At 46.8% G+C, this 17,330-nt stretch overlaps 2 protein-coding genes across 8 annotated transcripts in view; both read left to right on the forward strand.

The window, feature by feature from the left end:
* The window catches only part of LOC133525880 (FMRFamide receptor-like), a 271,239-nt gene extending 261,458 nt beyond the window's left edge, over nt 1–9,781 (forward strand). For 5 of the 7 annotated variants that reach the window (XM_061862306.1, XM_061862294.1, XM_061862320.1 and 2 more), the window contains 5 exons: nt 5,699–5,949; nt 6,605–6,952; nt 7,310–7,639; nt 8,397–8,534; nt 9,243–9,781. In XM_061862306.1, coding sequence (XP_061718290.1) covers nt 5,773–5,949; nt 6,605–6,952; nt 7,310–7,639; nt 8,397–8,534; nt 9,243–9,659 — 1,410 coding nt within the window. In that variant the 5' untranslated portion in view covers nt 5,699–5,772 and the 3' untranslated portion in view covers nt 9,660–9,781. Of the gene's footprint in view, nt 1–5,051; nt 5,222–5,698; nt 5,950–6,604; nt 6,953–7,309; nt 7,640–8,396; nt 8,535–9,242 lie in introns of those variants that run through there. The other 2 variants (XM_061862337.1, XM_061862328.1) reach the window with 2 other exon arrangements.
* On the forward strand, nt 1,622–5,114 carry LOC133525939 (uncharacterized). The gene is made up of 3 exons (XM_061862373.1): nt 1,622–2,722; nt 2,979–3,168; nt 3,657–5,114. The coding sequence occupies exons 1-3, from the start codon at nt 2,703–2,705 to the stop codon at nt 3,903–3,905; spliced, it is 459 nt and encodes a 152-aa protein (XP_061718357.1). The 5' UTR covers nt 1,622–2,702; the 3' UTR covers nt 3,906–5,114.
* Nucleotides 9,782–17,330: the final 7,549 nt, after the last annotated feature.

Consider the following 17,330-nt stretch of genomic DNA (forward strand, 5'->3'; position numbering starts at 1 on the left):
TATTTAAGTAGTTTTTAAACACAACACAGTTTCTACGAGGCTAGACTATTTTATGACTGATAATTATTTTTTAAATTAAATATGACGGGGACATTCTTGCACAAATTGACTAAGTCCCACGGTAAGCCAAGACTTGTATTGTGGGTACTCAGACAACGATATACATAATATACAAATACTCATATACATAGAAAACATAAATGACTCAGGAACTCTGGACTTATTTTATTTATTTATATACATGTACATTTTCAAATAAATTGAATATGTGTATACCTATACAAATATTATGTGATATCCGCAGGCGTAAGTACTTACTATATTCCAAATTTTGATGTATTTTAATAGCGATAACCATAAAACTGATGCGATAGAGGCAACATTTGTAACCCCTAAGTATATAAGATGCTTATAAAGTGACGCACTCTCAAAGATGAATTATGGATTGCTCGCCGCCCCGTGCCATCTTCCCGTCCTCCCCGAGGGACTCGTAAACAAAATGTAAGTCATTTGTATCGTTCTTAAACGTATTAGGTTACGATATTGCCATATTTTGGGGTATACCAGAGCGATATCTATAAGGCTATTCGAACCTCTCGAATATGCCTTAATATTATTTTGTCGCCTTCCAAAAGTATTTGTTTAAGGAAACAACAATTCCTCGTGTGGCGATAGCGCGCGACGGATATAGTGTGTTATTGACACGCGTTCAATTTCATAACATAATGTATATCCTAATAAAGTGGAAATGATCAACCTTTAAATGTATAGTGTAGGATGTAGCCTACACAACAAACACATTTAATTTTATACATCATTATACAAAATCTATTTGTTCATCTATTTATTTAAATAGTAAAACAAACCATTTTCTGATTTTGTACTTAAAATTACACAGTATTTATATTTATAAAAGTGACATAATATGTACTTACCGTATTCTTGTTTATTTGACGACACCATGGTTTAAAAGTGGGACACATCACATCACACCATCATCACACTATATCTTCAATCATTAGAAATTGGGGGTACAGCACGCGTCAGCTTTACATGCGTCGGCTTTAGCCTAGCGCTTTAGACACCACACGTGAAGAGAGGGCTGGTCACTATTTCACTCAGCGTAAAGAGCATTCAACTATCAATAAGCCTGATTTATATGCGTGCCGAGACTTGCCAAGCGTCAGGGGTCAGGGATGCAGCTATGTGGTGGAATGAGATAGCAATATCGCTTGCTTCCCCTAACGCATTACTGCATCCCTGCAGACTCTTAGCAAGGCTCGGCACGCATGTAAATCCATGGAGATATAAAATCTTATAAGTCCGTGTGTAAATCAGGCTATAGATTAGATTAGATTTATTTATTTCACAACATATGATTACAGTACAAATGACATAAATGTCAATTTATAAGAATCTATATTGTGATCGTCAGAAATAAATTTAAATAATAGCAAGATAATCCAAATAAATTATTATTAGATATCGAATTGATAATATGAACATTATGATTATTATGAATCATATATGCAAAGAGCATATAATCACTACGTTCATATATGAATAGTATTGATAGTAAGTCTGACACATGGCTGGCACCTATTTGTAAAAAGGTTGGTGGTAAAACTAACCAAAGACTCTTAAACTTTTAGAGTGTCTTCCTCTTTCTTCAATATCAACATGAAGGAAGAAAGCCTTAATGCCAATATGAAACACTGTCACAAATGTCTCAACATGTCAGCATCATTCTTCGGTCGTGCAAACATAAATATTGGAATAATTTGTCTTTCTTTAATTAAGCTCACTATTTGGCCAAAGCTGATAGAAGTAAATCAAACAGATTAAAGACTAGAAAAAAACACACCCGCAACAAATCCCAATGCTGAGGACAGTGTTGGTGTTGTGCGCCGTCTGCGTGTGCGTGGTGAACGGGGGCTACACATTCTTCCGCTCTATGAAGACTATGGGAACTCGACGGATGTTCGGTGGGACTGAGGTAAAGGATAATTTCCCAGCACTATACTAATATCTACCTACATTACGCGGGTGGCCGTGTATGGCAGTAGAGAAATAAAAAATGCCAAGATGTACGCAACTGGTACAGAGGGCCGTAACGAGTCACGCCACTTGTGTCGATTCTATATGCTATAAGTAGCTCATCTGAAAGGCATTTCAGCTGTTGATATCTGCTGATTGTCCATTGAGAAAAATATGCCCGTTATGTGCTCAGCAGTAATTACTGAGAAAGTTTCCATAGTTGCCAAATTTCCCTCATGAAACAATTTCGGAATCTTCTCGTAATTTTATCGTAATATTGTAAAAAAGGATCAAAACTTTATTTTCCCAAATATTGAAACTATATTTGTTTCTTGTAATATCCGTATGTGCATAGGTGCGCTCATGCGCCTGACTACGCGCATACACGCTGCTGAACTATGCGCAGTCACCACGGTGCTCTTGCACCGTGTTGGTGGCGGGCGGCGCACTGTGCTGGCTGTAACGTTGTGTGCTGTGTGTAGGTCCGCTCAGCCTCCTGGCCGCGTGCATGCGCGCTGCTGGACTATGCACAGCTGTCGCACTGCTCCTGCGCCGTACTGGCGCCGCGCTGGGCGCTCACGGCCGCACACTGCGCGCGCCCCGTGATCGTCTACGTGCAGTACAACGGGTTGGAGTTAGCTGAGTCCGATTTGGCTAGAGTTGACATGCTGTACCAGCACCCGGAGTGAGCGAAACTACTCAATATGATCTTTTAACAAATTTTACGTTGTTTATTTGACGGCAGGATTGTTTTTATCTGCAGACAAAAGACGCGTCGTTGGCAATAGCGGCCTTGACCTGGGCATATCACAGGTTTCTCGTAGGAAACCCGTTTTTTAGAGACTATTACGGGAGACTAATAGAACCCTCTTAACAGACATCGATAGGTAGACCTTTTACTTTGGCCATAAGGTTTACATCACAGAAAATAAAACCCCCAGGTACCAGGTGATGACGAAGCCCGTCGACGACGTCATGGACGTAGTGGTGCTCCACCACGACGTGGGCTTGGCGCGGACCCGCAGCGACATGCGGCTGCGCGTTGGCGAACACTGGCTGCGCTCCGTGCCCACTCCTGTCGCCAGCATCGCCAGTTATGACGTCAGTGAGCTCAAAGGACGGGAAGTTGATGTGAGACGGCCGTTTACACGTTACTTGGCGTTTGTCATACATTAAATAAACTGCGTAAAGATCTCTGACGTCCCATGTTGTGATCGGTTCGGAGGAATATCACAATTTTACTCTACAGCTTATTATCTGTAGCTTTAAAGGTATCAATTAATGAAGCTGAAAGACGATCACAGTTAGCTACAGTATTAGGGTTACAACTAATAGTTCCAGTTTATAAAGTGAGGTTGCCATAAATATGAGGACATCGAACAGGAACAATTCAAATAAAAGCATAGAGAGATGGATACAGAGGTTACAAAAGTCACAAAGTTACAGTTGTGACTATTGTTTCACGACCGGGGTAGAGCCTTTTATAACCGGAGTATGATGTTTATTACCCGGATTTTTCCCGGACTTATCTAAAAACTTCAAGGATCCAACGCCTTTCAACGATTACCAAAACATCCATCTACTTTTTGAAATCTTAACAACCAGTGATTGATCTTCAGGTGCTCGGTTTCGGCACGACGGACGAGAAGCCGATAGCGCGACACCTTCACAGAGTAAGGCTGCTGGTGCAGGACTGCGACCGCGAGGGCTGGCTGCACTGCGCGTGTGCGACGGGCGCGGAGCGCGGTGTGTGCGCGGGCGACTCGGGCGGGCCCGTGCTCTATAACGGCACGCAGGTTCACACCACTGACTTAGGTTACCACGAACTTATTAAAATGGCTAACCATTTTAATAAGTTTGGACAGTGACTTGAGAGTAATAGAACTGCTGAATGCTTGTATGATCTACACAGTTTTTTCTATTGTTAAAAGTAGCCAGGGCAAGTGGGGTCTTAGAGATAATGCGTGCGAGAGAGGTGCGTACTGTAGTATACAAGTTAAAGACTTGTACCGTGACCGCTCTTTGCTAAAAGAAGAAAAAAGTGCGGTGCCATACTTATAGGTACATTTTTGCTGAGGGATGGAAAGAAAGGCCCAACCCATTCCAGGCCGAGGCTTGCCGAGGTCTAGCAAAAGGTCCGAGTCAGAAAATACCTGTTTCCACCGAGGTATACGTTCCTTCCACGATGTGGCGCGCACGGTGCACCCGGCAGTCCCCTCGCCCCCTCGCAGCGGACAAAAACTGAATTTTCTCAAAAAAGTACGTCAAAGTCGACTTTGCCGGTTACAAAATAGGTCGTGAATTGTGTAGCTTATGGTAGTTATGGTCAATCAAATATCTAAAGTAGGTTGGCGTATTTCTGCAGAAAAATCACTTCTACCTTTTAATTAAAAAGCGGCCAAGCATATATTATCAACAGTTTTATCTGTGAAAATATATACGTAAGAATGTTGCTTCAGTAAAATATGTCTGTTATGTTTATATTTCTTGCACCATTTTTGAGAAGAGCACTATTAGGAATCAATAACTCAAATTTGAACTATCGTAATAACGGCATTCACACAGTGACATTAGTACAACATTAGGAGCTCCACCTTACAGAAAATCGCAGCCAAATAACACTAGACCCTACTCATAGTGTTGTGATCCTGCCGGTGAGTAAGGTTGCCAGAGCTCAACAAGGGGTGGGAGGGGGTTAGGGTCGGCAACGCGCATGTAACTCCTCTGGAGTTGCAGGCGTACATAGGCTACGGATACTGCTTACCATCAGGCGGGCCGTATGCTTATTTGCCACCGACGTAGTATAAAGAAAAAAGCTCTGAGCTGACCATTTGACCACAATCACCTGAATGGCGTAGCGTAGGATTGGATCACCTTGTCCTATTCTGCTGTGCCATCTACCATTCTTGTCACCTCTGGTTTCTTTGATCTGATCACCGCTACCCTCCTAAGTTCCGTCCCCCCCACAGATCGGCGTGACCTCCCTCGGCCCCTCATCCTGCGGCGGGCTCACCGCTAACCCCCCGCTGTCCCGCTCCGTGTTCACCGTGCTGCAACCGTACACTGACGTCATCAACGCCACACTGGACGCCACGCCGGGCGCGCTGCGCATGCGTGAAGTGTTACGGTCGGACGCCAGGCGTGTGGGCCTCAGCGCGGTGTTCTTCTGTGCAGGCGTTGCTTCGTATGTGGACTTGAATCAGTAGTTACGTGACTAGTACCAGTAGAGTAAACATAGGGTAGGTATTAGGACTGTGCAGTGCTTGTGTAGATGCTCCTGTGAATTTGTGTGAGGCTCTAAGAGATAGTGAATTTCTGCAGTTTGGACCAGAAATATATTTTAAATCACTTGCGCAAAAATTCCAGAGGCGCTTCATAATAGAAACAACGTAATAAAAAACGTGAGATTTTGAAATCCTTGTATATTTTTTATAATTATTTACTTATATTATATATAAGTAATATATTCAATTTCTGTATGTTGAGTGTGTGGAAATATTATTAATAAAATACATATATTCATACTGACTTTTGTTGTTTAAGTAATTTCCCAAAATTCGATCGCCCCTGATGCTACGGTTATACCGCTATATAGCTGCATCCCGCAGATTTTCCTTACTTACACACCGTGCTGAACAGTATCTACGGTGTTTGTTCGCAGAGCGCTCTCGTAGCGCGGCGGGAGCGGGCGCGGCAGCGACAGCGGGCGCGGCAGCGGGCGCGTGCCATGCCGCGATGAGCGGCGACGGCCGCAACGGCACCAACGGCACGCTCGAGTGCGACTCGGACGCCGACGTGTCCGAGTCCGACAAACTGTTCCGATTTGTCGTGCACGGCGTGCTGCTGAATGTGGTAGGCTGTGGGGGGCTGCTGGGCAATGCGCTGTGCGTGGCCGTGCTCAGCCGGCCACAGGTAAGAGACTTATTTTGTTGTTAATTTGTTACGATAGTCAGGCAGCTTATTCCGATTTGTCGTAAGTGGTAAGCAGAGGCGGCGCTAGGCCCACGCCTAGCCTGACTGTCGCCCACGCGACGTGGGCCACCACCGACGGCCTCGCGGTCCGAGGGGCCTCGCGCCTCTAATACATATAACTGGGAAGCAACATAAAACATTATTCGTTATATCTTCCGCCTAGCCTCTCTGAATGCCCACACCAAGTTTTGGTGTTGCCCCGCCACTGATGGTAAGCTGGTGCTGACTGTGGGTGGAAGGGAGGGGGTGTTGCCAACTGTGCGAGGTCGTGCTCAGCCAAACGCAGAAGTTTGACACATTTCCTACTTGACCAACTGAAGTGGGCTGCATACGGTTCTCAAAATTTCATACTAGAATTTCTCGTTCAATGTTTCGCTTCACACCCAGATCAAACTCCTCCCTCGTAAAAGTAATTATACTTAATGTCAATTTTTTATTCTACATAGACTGGAATAGAATGTGAAAATGCGAAAATAAATGTTAAATTTGTATGAAATTGACATTAAATTTCCACACTTTCTTTTGTCAAAGTCGGTGAAGAGCTAGATTAGACGGATTTTATTTCCTTCTGCTTTATAGAAATCTTTTTATCCAGATGCGCTCATCGATAAACTGCCTGCTGGCCGGGCTCGCGGCCGCCGACGCAGCCCTCCTGGTGGCCAGCGTGCTGCTGTTTGGGCTGTCGGCCGTGTTCCCGTACACGGGCCGCCTGCGCTACTACTACTACCACATCTGCCCGAGGCTCGCCCCGCTGGCGTACCCGCTGGCGCTGGTGGCGCAGACCATGTCGGTGTACCTGACGCTGGTGGTGACGGCGGAGCGCTGGGTGGCGGTGTGCCGGCCGCTGCGCGCGCGCGCGCTGTGCACGCCGCGCCGCGCCCGCTTCGCTGTCGTCGGTGTCGCTATATTCGCGTTTGCCTATAACGCGCCCAAGTTTCTTGAGGTTACTTCTGTTGTACTTGTACTGCAGTTACTACTTATTTTTAAGATTGAACTATTCTTAAAATACACGCGCCTCCACAAGTATTTTCAATCAAAATCTGTTTTAATTAAAGTTGCATGAGGTGAGAGCTATTCTGAGTATTACTGAATGTTTCAAGTTTGTCAAGTACCTAGGTGAAAATTATCTTTCTAGTCAGTCTTCAGATTTCTTTTAAAACTTGTTTTAAAATCAAATTTCTTTCATATGATTTTATGGTAAATACGTTAAATTCGACGTTAGTTAAGTACATTCGTTACTCTTACTCACCAATTTCTTCACACAAAAAAAAAATACATTCTTCAACTATACGTTCGGCAGGTGGAAGTGGTTCGCATCCCAGCGCTGGGCGAGGGCGCGGACAACGAGGAGGACGCCATATACTGCGTGGCAGCGGCCGAGTTCCGCAGCGAGCTCTACGTGGCCGTGTACGTGCACTGGCTCTACCTACTCGTCATGTACGCCGTACCCTTCACCGCGCTCGCGGTGCTCAACGCAGCCATCGTGCGACAGGTGAACACTAGTGATACGTCACACCTACAGCGGCCAGCCCTACGTGGCCGTGTATACGTGCACTGGCTCTACCTGCTCGTCATGTACGCCGTGCCCTTCACCGCGCTCGCCGTGCCCAACGCGGCCATCGTGCGACAGGTGAATACTAGTGATACGTCACACCTACAGCGGCCAGCCCTACGTGGCCTTGTATACGTGCACTGGCTCTACCTGCTCGTCATGTACGCCGTGCCCTTCACCAAGTTGGCCAAGTAATGTGGTAAGTAAGATGAACCACACTCATTCTATAGTATGCTTAACACTTTCGGCGCCGGGCGCCCCGTTTCCAGTACAAAATTAACACACACGTGTTCCTGGCAGTGAATGTGTTAACTCGTTCGCGTCTTTCCTGGTGACATCGCATTGTTAAGAGAATAGGGAATATTACGCAAAACTCTGCGTAGGGGGCGCCACTACCACAATCCATCACAATCTGAGGATCTACCGCGAAACAAGAAAATCGAAATTTTGTTATCGAACATCTCTATCACTTTTGCATATTCGAGCGGTGAAGAGGCAGATAACTAAATTTCGGTTTTCACGTTTCCCGGTACGCCCTTTGTAAACAAACCGTCTTGATGCATCATTGTCATAATTTATTATCTGTAAAGGCACAGTATGTATAAGTTACTCTATGGTTTATGAAAGGTGCTAGTGCTGCACTCTGGCGGCAGAACATTTCAGTAATACTCCCTATTTAAAGCTAATTCAGTACTTGAGTAGTCGTTAACTTTTATTGTATTGTCCACAGAATTGGCTTGCTTCTGAAATGTGTTTAACACATTTGATTTGTGTTTGATATATGTACATTGCAAAGATTTAAATTGGTTATATAATAAACGCTCTTTTCCCGCAGGTGCGTCGCGCGCAAGCGGAGCGGGCGCGGCTGTCCCGCTCGCAGCGACGCGAGCTGTCGCTCGCCACCATGCTGCTGGTCGTCGTGCTGGTCTTCTTCCTCTGCAACTTGCTGCCGCTCGTCACAAACTCCTTCGAGGCAAGTACTTGCTCTTTGACAATTGTGGTGGACTTCATGTATGTGCAAGTGGACCGGGCGCGACTGTCCTACTCGAAGCGACGCGAGCTGTCGCTCGTCACCATGCTGCTGGTCTTCTTCCTGTGCAACTTGCTGCCGCTCGTCACCAAATCCTTCGAGGCAAGCACTTGTTCTTTGACCATTGTAGTGGACCTCATGTTTGTGCAAGCGGAGCGGGCGCGGCTGTCCCGCTCGCAGTGACGCGAGCTGTGGCTCGCCACCATGCTGCTGCTGTTCGTCGTACTGGTCTTTTTCCTCTGCAACCTGCTGCCGCTCGTCACCAACTCCTTCGAGGCGATTCGCAAACTGTATTGGTATTACTTGCGCTTAAGCAATTGACGTTTAGATCAAGATCGAAGGCTACCGTGGGATAAGGGCAACGCATAAAATTTCTTATTGGAAGTCAAGCAGTGAATACCTTTCGAATGATAATAATGATGGTGAAAGTTGTTTGTGGAACGGATAGTTAATGGTTAGGTTGATGCAGTCAAATTATACAAATAGCGGGAAATAATAAAGTTTCGAAACTAGATTTATCAAACCGATATCCTTTAATAAACCATTGAGGAGAAATCCATTCGAAATAGGTGTACAAATGCTTCTCAAATGAAGATTTCTTGCTATTAATGGTCGCTTACATGAAATAAAAAATATACATTTATCATGCAGGTGTTTCTTGGTTCGGAGCTGGAACGGCTGGACGCGCTGGTGAAGACCTCCAACCTGCTCGTAACTATCAACTCCTCTGCCAATTTCCTCATCTACGTGCTCTTCGGCGATAAGTTCAAGCGCGTTTTTCTCGCCACGTTCTGTCGGCCGGCGCTGGCCTGGCTGCCGTGCATCCGCCGGCGCGAGGAGTCGCCCGAGAACACTAGAGACGACTCCTGCGCGTCGGGCCCCGAGAGGCTGAGCCTCCGCGTGTCCCTGGCCCGGGACACGACCCTGCGCCGCTCGGGCCCGCGCCGGCCGCGCCCGCGGCGCCCGGAGCCGGCGCCGACCGTGTACTACCCGGCCACGCCCTCCTCCTCGATCACGACCCTCCCCAACGACTTGCCGCATAACGGTCACGCGCGTGACCACTTCTAGACTGTGCTCAAGTGTTAGAGACGGCGCTTTGGCGCTGGGACTCTTTAGTAATGTTATCTGTGATTCGCTGTACGCGTTTTAGAACGAGATTGTCTCGGTTAAAATAAAGGTTCATCGATGTATTTGTGTGTCTCATTTGATTTCTACCTAAATACTACAGAGTTGGATGCGACTTCTACAGAATTTTCATTTGAACTCACGATTTTTGACCACAACACACATAAGAAAGGTTAAGAAGGTATTTCGATAGATTTTCTTGTAAACCATTATAAATGAAACAACTCTTAACAGGGCACTGGTTTAATGAAACCGATTCACTTTAGTACAAACAAAAACAGTAAAAATCACGATAAAACTAGTCACTCGTTCCAAAATCTTAAAAAAAACGCTGCAAAAGGAATTAGTTACATCGACCCTGTTATATCTATTGCACACGTACAATCCTATTGCTATCCCGCTCACACATTGACATCGATAGCCGGTATAATAGGCGGGACAGCAATATAATTTCGCGCCTGTTCCGATAGAGATAGGAACAGGTGGGTCAGTGTACGAAATTCCTCGTGACAAGCGACCTTTCTTTAGCACATATGTATAAATACAGATATCTAGTTAAAAATTTAATATATTAGAAAGAATATAAATTTAATAACAATTTTATGATTTTGGCTTTACCTAGGTATCTGGTATTTCTGGAAAGAATATCACAAATATAAGCAAAACGCTATCACGGCGCGCAAAAACAGCAACCGCTGTTTGAAGCAATAGGACTTCAAACATTGAAACAGGAGAAGACTTCGGGGCCGGAGACATCAGGGCCGGAGACATCAGGGCCGGAGACATCAGGGCCGGAGACATCAGGGCCGAGAACATCAGGGCCGGAGACATCAGGGCCGGAGACATCAGGGCCGGAGAGCGGACAGGCTGTGTGACTGCGCGGAGGGTTGGGGCTGGCGGTTATAAACTCCTGTGGGTAAAATATGATATTTTGAGCCCGATTCTGATTTAAATTTCTTGTTCTGAAACTGTATGGGTTTAATGTAGATGAATTTGAACAGTTTGATAACAAATTTAAACCTGTCTTATAATATGAACAAAAAAAATATTAAAGGATGTCGGGCCATGCTCAGTGTAGGGTTCCTTAGGTACTATTCTATGATTATAAGCTACACGGAGGCTATTAGTAAGTATCATGTACATTACAAGCATAAGGGAGTACCTGCGCAGCGCTTTGAACGTTATTTACTAAGAAGAGAAGACTTTTTGCAATAAATCATAAACGGCTGAGCCGATCATGTTCGCTATAGTTTTCATGGAAAGTATTTATGAAACTTTTGTTTTACGTTTTTTTAAGCTTATAATAAATTTAAAAGTGGAAAATTGGAAAAATTACTGCTTTGCGTGAGACTTGAACTCACGGCCACTGGATAGATACTCCAGCACTCTGCCATCTAAGCCACCCGTACCTCAGCCATAGGCAGCAAATTTTCTCACCATATGGGTGAGAAAATTTGCTGCCTATGGATATTCCTAGCCTCGTAAGGCCCAAGGTCCTACCTATAGGACTTATTCAGTTCGATGAAATTTAAATCATATTCAATTAGGACAGAGTTGCATTTGTTTTGTTTTGTGGGGACATATATACATACTTAAACATATACATCGACCGACGTCGTGTCCGTTATAGAAACAGTGAAATTGTTCTGATAAGAACAGTTTATAGATCGATCGATTGACACTCTGCGGTTAAGCAGAGAAACGGTGACGTTTGCTCTAACAAGAGCAGTTTTATGTTGCCCTGACAAGGGCAGTTTATGCATATGCGGAGCCTGCAGCATCCTCTTCGTGTCTTCTACCAGCGAGTATCAAGCAGCGGAGCGGGACACGGCGCACCGACGACACGATGTGCACCCTACGGAGGCCGGCCGAGAAAAGGACGGGAACGTTGGCTCGCTTTATTTTATAGGCGCGCGCGAATGCCGCGGCCACGCGCCGCAACCTCGCGCCCGCGCACCTCACCCCGCGCGTCCCGCGCGGCTACTATTATTTATCACGCTCTTTCCTGTATATAGATCTCTTTCTTACATTTCTCTAGTTTTGTATAAATTACGCGCATTTTTGTAAATAAATTCATTCAATCTTGTACATAGCTAAAAACGTCTTTCACTCCAAGAACCTTCTGATACCTGCCTACATGGTACCTACATAACCATAGTGGTGACCACCGACTGAGCAGAAGATAATCAAGCAAGAAGATGTCTCCCAACCCGAAGGACGACGTTACTCCGCAAGAAGAGAGCAGCCCATCTTCAGCAGCAGCAACTTTATCCCACGACGTGGCGGCGATATCGCTCTCTCTTCGCGTCCCACCGTTCTGGCGAGACCAACCAGTACTCTGGTTTTGCAGTTTCGAGGCGGCAACGGCAGAGCTGAAGAGAAGCCAGGCGCAGCTCGCTCAGATGGTTATCGCGCAGCTAGAAAAGCAAGACATACAGAACATTAGCGACCTCATCTACTCACCGCCTGAAGAGAATTATTATACAGCGATAAAAAACAGTCTCATCTCTGTATACGAGGAGAGTAACAGCGCGCAGACGAAGAAACTGCTATCTCAGGTCGAGCTCGGGGAGCAGAAGCCCAGTCAGCTGTTACGACGGATGCAGACGTTGAATAAGGACAAGTTTCCCGAGACAACGATACAGATGATGTGGCTCGATCATCTTCCGCCACACGTACGCTCCGTGCTCACCGTCAGCGAAGCGTTCCAGGTCAAAACTACGCTCGAGGACCTCGCGCTGCTCGCCGACAAAATGATGGAGCACACGCCATCATCATCGAACCAAATCGCCGCAGTCGCTCCTCCCGCCGTCATACCACCTTCGTTACCACCGCCACTACCTCAACCAACTGCGTCAGCTCTCGACACGCAATACCTCATCGGCGAAATAAGAAGACTCTCACTCGAAGTCGCCGAGCTTCGCTCGAGACCGCGTGAAAACTACAATCAACGCTACAGCCGCTCAAGCAGACGATTTCCATCACGTACCCGTAACAACTCTCAATCGCAAGATCGAAGACCGCGTAGCCCAAGAAACTCACCACTGCCGTACTGCCATTACCATCGACGTTTCGGCATGGACGCACAGAAATGCGCACAACCGTGCAGCTTCAAGCCGATCCCGCCATCATCACCAGCGTCGGAAAACTAAATGTAACGCTGGCTGCGGCGGAAACCGGCGTTACCACCAAATCCCACCGCCTCTTCGTACGAGACCGAACCAGCAAACTCGTCTTCTTGGTAGACACCGGCGCGAACATCTCCGTTCTACCAAGGACACCCGGCACGAAGGCGCAACCACTTCCATTTCAACTCTACGCCGCTAATAACACCGTCATTCCTACCTATGGCGAGAAGACGCTAGAACTCGATCTCAACCTACGCCGACCATTCCGGTGGAAATTCATCATCGCTGCAGTTTCGAAACCCATCATCGGCGCAGATCTCCTGGACTACCACCACATCGTCGTGGACATCACCAAGAGAAGATTGATCGACGGCAAGACCCTACTGTACACTAACGCACAGCTCTGTACTGACGCTAACATACCTACCGTGCGCAGTATAGACGTGCAACAGTCGTACCACAACATTCTTGCCGACTACCCTGGTACCACTCGCCTAACATCCATGAAACTCAGCCCGAAACACAACGTCGAACACTTCATTGAAACAACTGGACCACCACTTCACTGCAGACCACGTCCAATCGCACCGCACCGCTACGAACTCGTGAAGAAGGAATTTGCCAACATGATGGAGCAGGGCCTATGCAGACCAAGCAAAAGCCCTTGGGCATCACCTCTTCACGTGGTACCTAAGAAGAACGGCGAATTACGTGTGTGTGGAGATTACCGACGGCTTAACGCAATCACTAAGCCCGACCGCTACCCAATCCCACGCATACGTGATTTTACCTACCAACTCGCCGGCAAACAAATATTCTCAACATTGGACCTCAAGCGCGCATACCAGCAACTACCAATAGCAGAGCAAGATGTCGAGAAGAGCGCCATCATAACACCATTCGGCCTATTCGAATTTCCGAGAATGTGCCCCGGACTCAAAAACTGCGGACAGACGTTTCAACGCTTTATTCACGAAGTACTACGCGACCTTGACTTCGTGTTCCCATTCGTCGACGACCTACTTGTTGCATCGGCCGACGAAAAAACACACGAGCAACACCTACGCGCCGTACTACGCCGACTCGAAGACTACGGCATAACAATCAACCCGTCGAAATGCGTATTCGGTCAGCCATCGGTCAAATTCTTGGGCTACGAAGTCAGCAAAGATGGCATACGACCGCCTACCGAAAAAGTGCAAACAATCATCGACTACCCTAAGCCGAAAAACATCGACGTACTTCGAAGATTTCTCGGCATGTTGAATTTTTACCGCGAAAACATCAAAAACGCCGCACAGATTCAAGCACCGCTCTGCAAATACCTACACAATGCGAAGAAGCGCGACAAGACAGAAATCAGCTGGGACAACGAAGCCGACGAAGCATTCAACGCGTGCAAAGTGAGCATACAAAACGCCGCCTTGCTCGCGCACCCCTCCCACCACGCACCGCTAGCAATCTTCTGTGACGCAAGCGACAAAGCCGCGGGAGCTTCGTTAAACCAATTCGTCAACGACGCTTGGCAACCACTTGGCTATTTTTCCAAGAAATTCTCCGACGCCCAGACTAGATACAGCACTTTCGACCGTGAGCTACTCGCTATCTACCTAAGTACGAAGCACTTCAGAAAAATGTTCGAAGGAAGAGAATTGATCATATTCACCGACCACAAACCGCTTACATACGCATTTACGAAAACAAGTACAAACAACGAGTCACCGCGCCGCACTCGTCAGCTGTTGTATATTAGTGAATTTACAACCGATATACGACACATTCCTGGAACCCAAAATGCCGCTGCCGACGCCCTATCTCGCATCGAAGCCATCTCCTGTCCATCTCCGATCGACTACAAACTACTGGCAGAAGCGCAAGAGCGAGATAGCAACACAATCAAAACACTCGCACAGCAAGATAACTTAATAATAAAACAAGTTGAAATTCCCGGAACTACCTACAAACTATTCTGCGAAACATCAACGCCGCACTTACGACCTTACGTACCAGAAGAGTATCGCCGTGCCGCTTTCAACGCAGTACATAACATCAGTCATCCCGGAATCAAAACGTCACGAAAACTCGTCGCACAACGCTACTTTTGGCCCGGCCTAAATGCCGATGTAGGCAAATGGGCAAAAGTATGCGTACACTGCCAACGCGCCAAGATTCAACGACACACTTCAAGCCCTCTTTCAAGTTTCCCGCCAACTACAAGGTTCGAACATATACACATCGACCTTGTAGGACCTCTACCTACGGCCGCCAGTGGACATCGCTACTTACTCACAATGATCGATGGCGCAACTAGATGGCCCGAAGCGATACCTTTATGCGAGATCACCGCCGAAGACGTCGCCAAAGCACTATACGAAGGCTGGATTTCCCGCTTCGGCTGCCCCGCTACGATCACGACCGATCAAGGACGGCAATTCGAAAGTCGAGTATTTGCGTCACTCACACGCCTACTCGGCATCGAAAGAACCCGTTCAACGCCGTACCACCCTGAATCGAACGCTATGATAGAACGTTTCCATAGAAGTCTCAAGGCCGCACTCAAAGCTAGACTACAAAGCGAGAAGTCATGGATCGACACAATACCTAGTGTTCTACTTGGACTACGAGCCGCACTACGAACAGACACCGGTGTAAGCCCAGCCCTACTCACTTACGGCTGCAGTGTACGATTACCCGGCGAACTATTATTACCTACGCGCGATGACGTCACCATGGACTCCGAATTCGTCGAGAAACTTCGAGCGACACTACAAAGCCTAACGCCGATATCAACGATCCCACATAGCACCAAGAGGCCTATATTCGTCCACCGTGACCTTCAAACCTGCGAACAAGTATTCGTACGAGTCGACGCTGTAAAGAAGCCGTTACAAGCACCTTACGACGGACCCTACCGAGTACTAAAACGCAACGATAAAGTATTCACCCTGCAGCTACCTAACCGCCAGATGAACATTTCGATCGACCGCCTAAAACCCGCATTTATCATCGCCGACACCGAGCAAGATATACCTACATCTACGAGCGCAACAGATATACCTACAACTACAAGTTCAACGACCGCAACGAACATACCTACGACAACATCGAGTACTACGCAACCTACGCTATCACCGAGTTTACCGACATCACAAGACACCAAAAACGACAACAACAACAACCAACAACAGAAAAAAGGCATCCTGAAAAGAAGAAACGGACCCGACACAACCACGACCACTCAAGTAAGCACAAGCACAACACGCCGAGGCCGCACTATTCGCCTGCCGGTACGCTTCGCTTGAGAGGGAGCCTGTGGGGACATATATACATACTTAAACATATACATCGACCGACGTCGTGTCCGTTATAGAAACAGTGAAATTGTTCTGATAAGAACAGTTTATAGATCGATCGATTGACACTCTGCGGTTAAGCAGAGAAACGGTGACGTTTGCTCTAACAAGAGCAGTTTTATGTTGCCCTGACAAGGGCAGTTTATGCATATGCGGAGCCTGCAGCATCCTCTTCGTGTCTTCTACCAGCGAGTATCAAGCAGCGGAGCGGGACACGGCGCACCGACGACACGATGTGCACCCTACGGAGGCCGGCCGAGAAAAGGACGGGAACGTTGGCTCGCTTTATTTTATAGGCGCGCGCGAATGCCGCGGCCACGCGCCGCAACCTCGCGCCCGCGCACCTCACCCCGCGCGTCCCGCGCGGCTACTATTATTTATCACGCTCTTTCCTGTATATAGATCTCTTTCTTACATTTCTCTAATTTTGTATAAATTACGCGCATTTTTGTAAATAAATTCATTCAATCTTGTACATAGCTAAAAACGTCTTTCACTCCAAGAACCTTCTGATACCTGCCTACATGGTACATACATCACCATAGTTTCAACAAACAAAATAAAATCTACTGTATTCCGTGCACTATAGGTTCAAATTCCAGTGGCAAATTTTGGATTTTTCATTTCTATGGCTGGGCCTTAAGAGGCTACCCGGACCCTAGAGGATCCAGAGGCAGACAGTTCAAGTCTCACCCAAGGCAGTAATTTACCACTTTTAAATTTATTTTAAGCTTAATAGCATCGTTCGCAGACGTTCCTGCTTGTTAAAAATTAATTGCTTTTTTTTTTAAATGTAACTACATAAACTGGCTACAATATATCACTGTTATTACTGGTGTATCCATGCACACACATGGGTTAGATTTGACAAATCTGGACCTTCATCGTGGATGACACGAACTATAGCAACTTATTCATAAAAATATCTACTCGCTTCCTTGTTATAAACCTAAAAATAATCGTATCTACAAGCCGGTGCAGATGCACCGGAGAGAGACAGGAGACCCTGGTCGCAGAGCACGTGAGCGCGTCAACGAGGACAACAGAGTCGTACCTGCAGAGCAGCACTGACGCCGCACACACGATGTCCACGCCGGTGCGCCTGTCGGCCGCGGAGCGTGCCACTTCACGCA

Source organism: Cydia pomonella, chromosome 1 (genome assembly GCF_033807575.1).
Source record: "Cydia pomonella isolate Wapato2018A chromosome 1, ilCydPomo1, whole genome shotgun sequence".
NCBI lineage: Eukaryota > Metazoa > Arthropoda > Insecta > Lepidoptera > Tortricidae > Cydia > Cydia pomonella.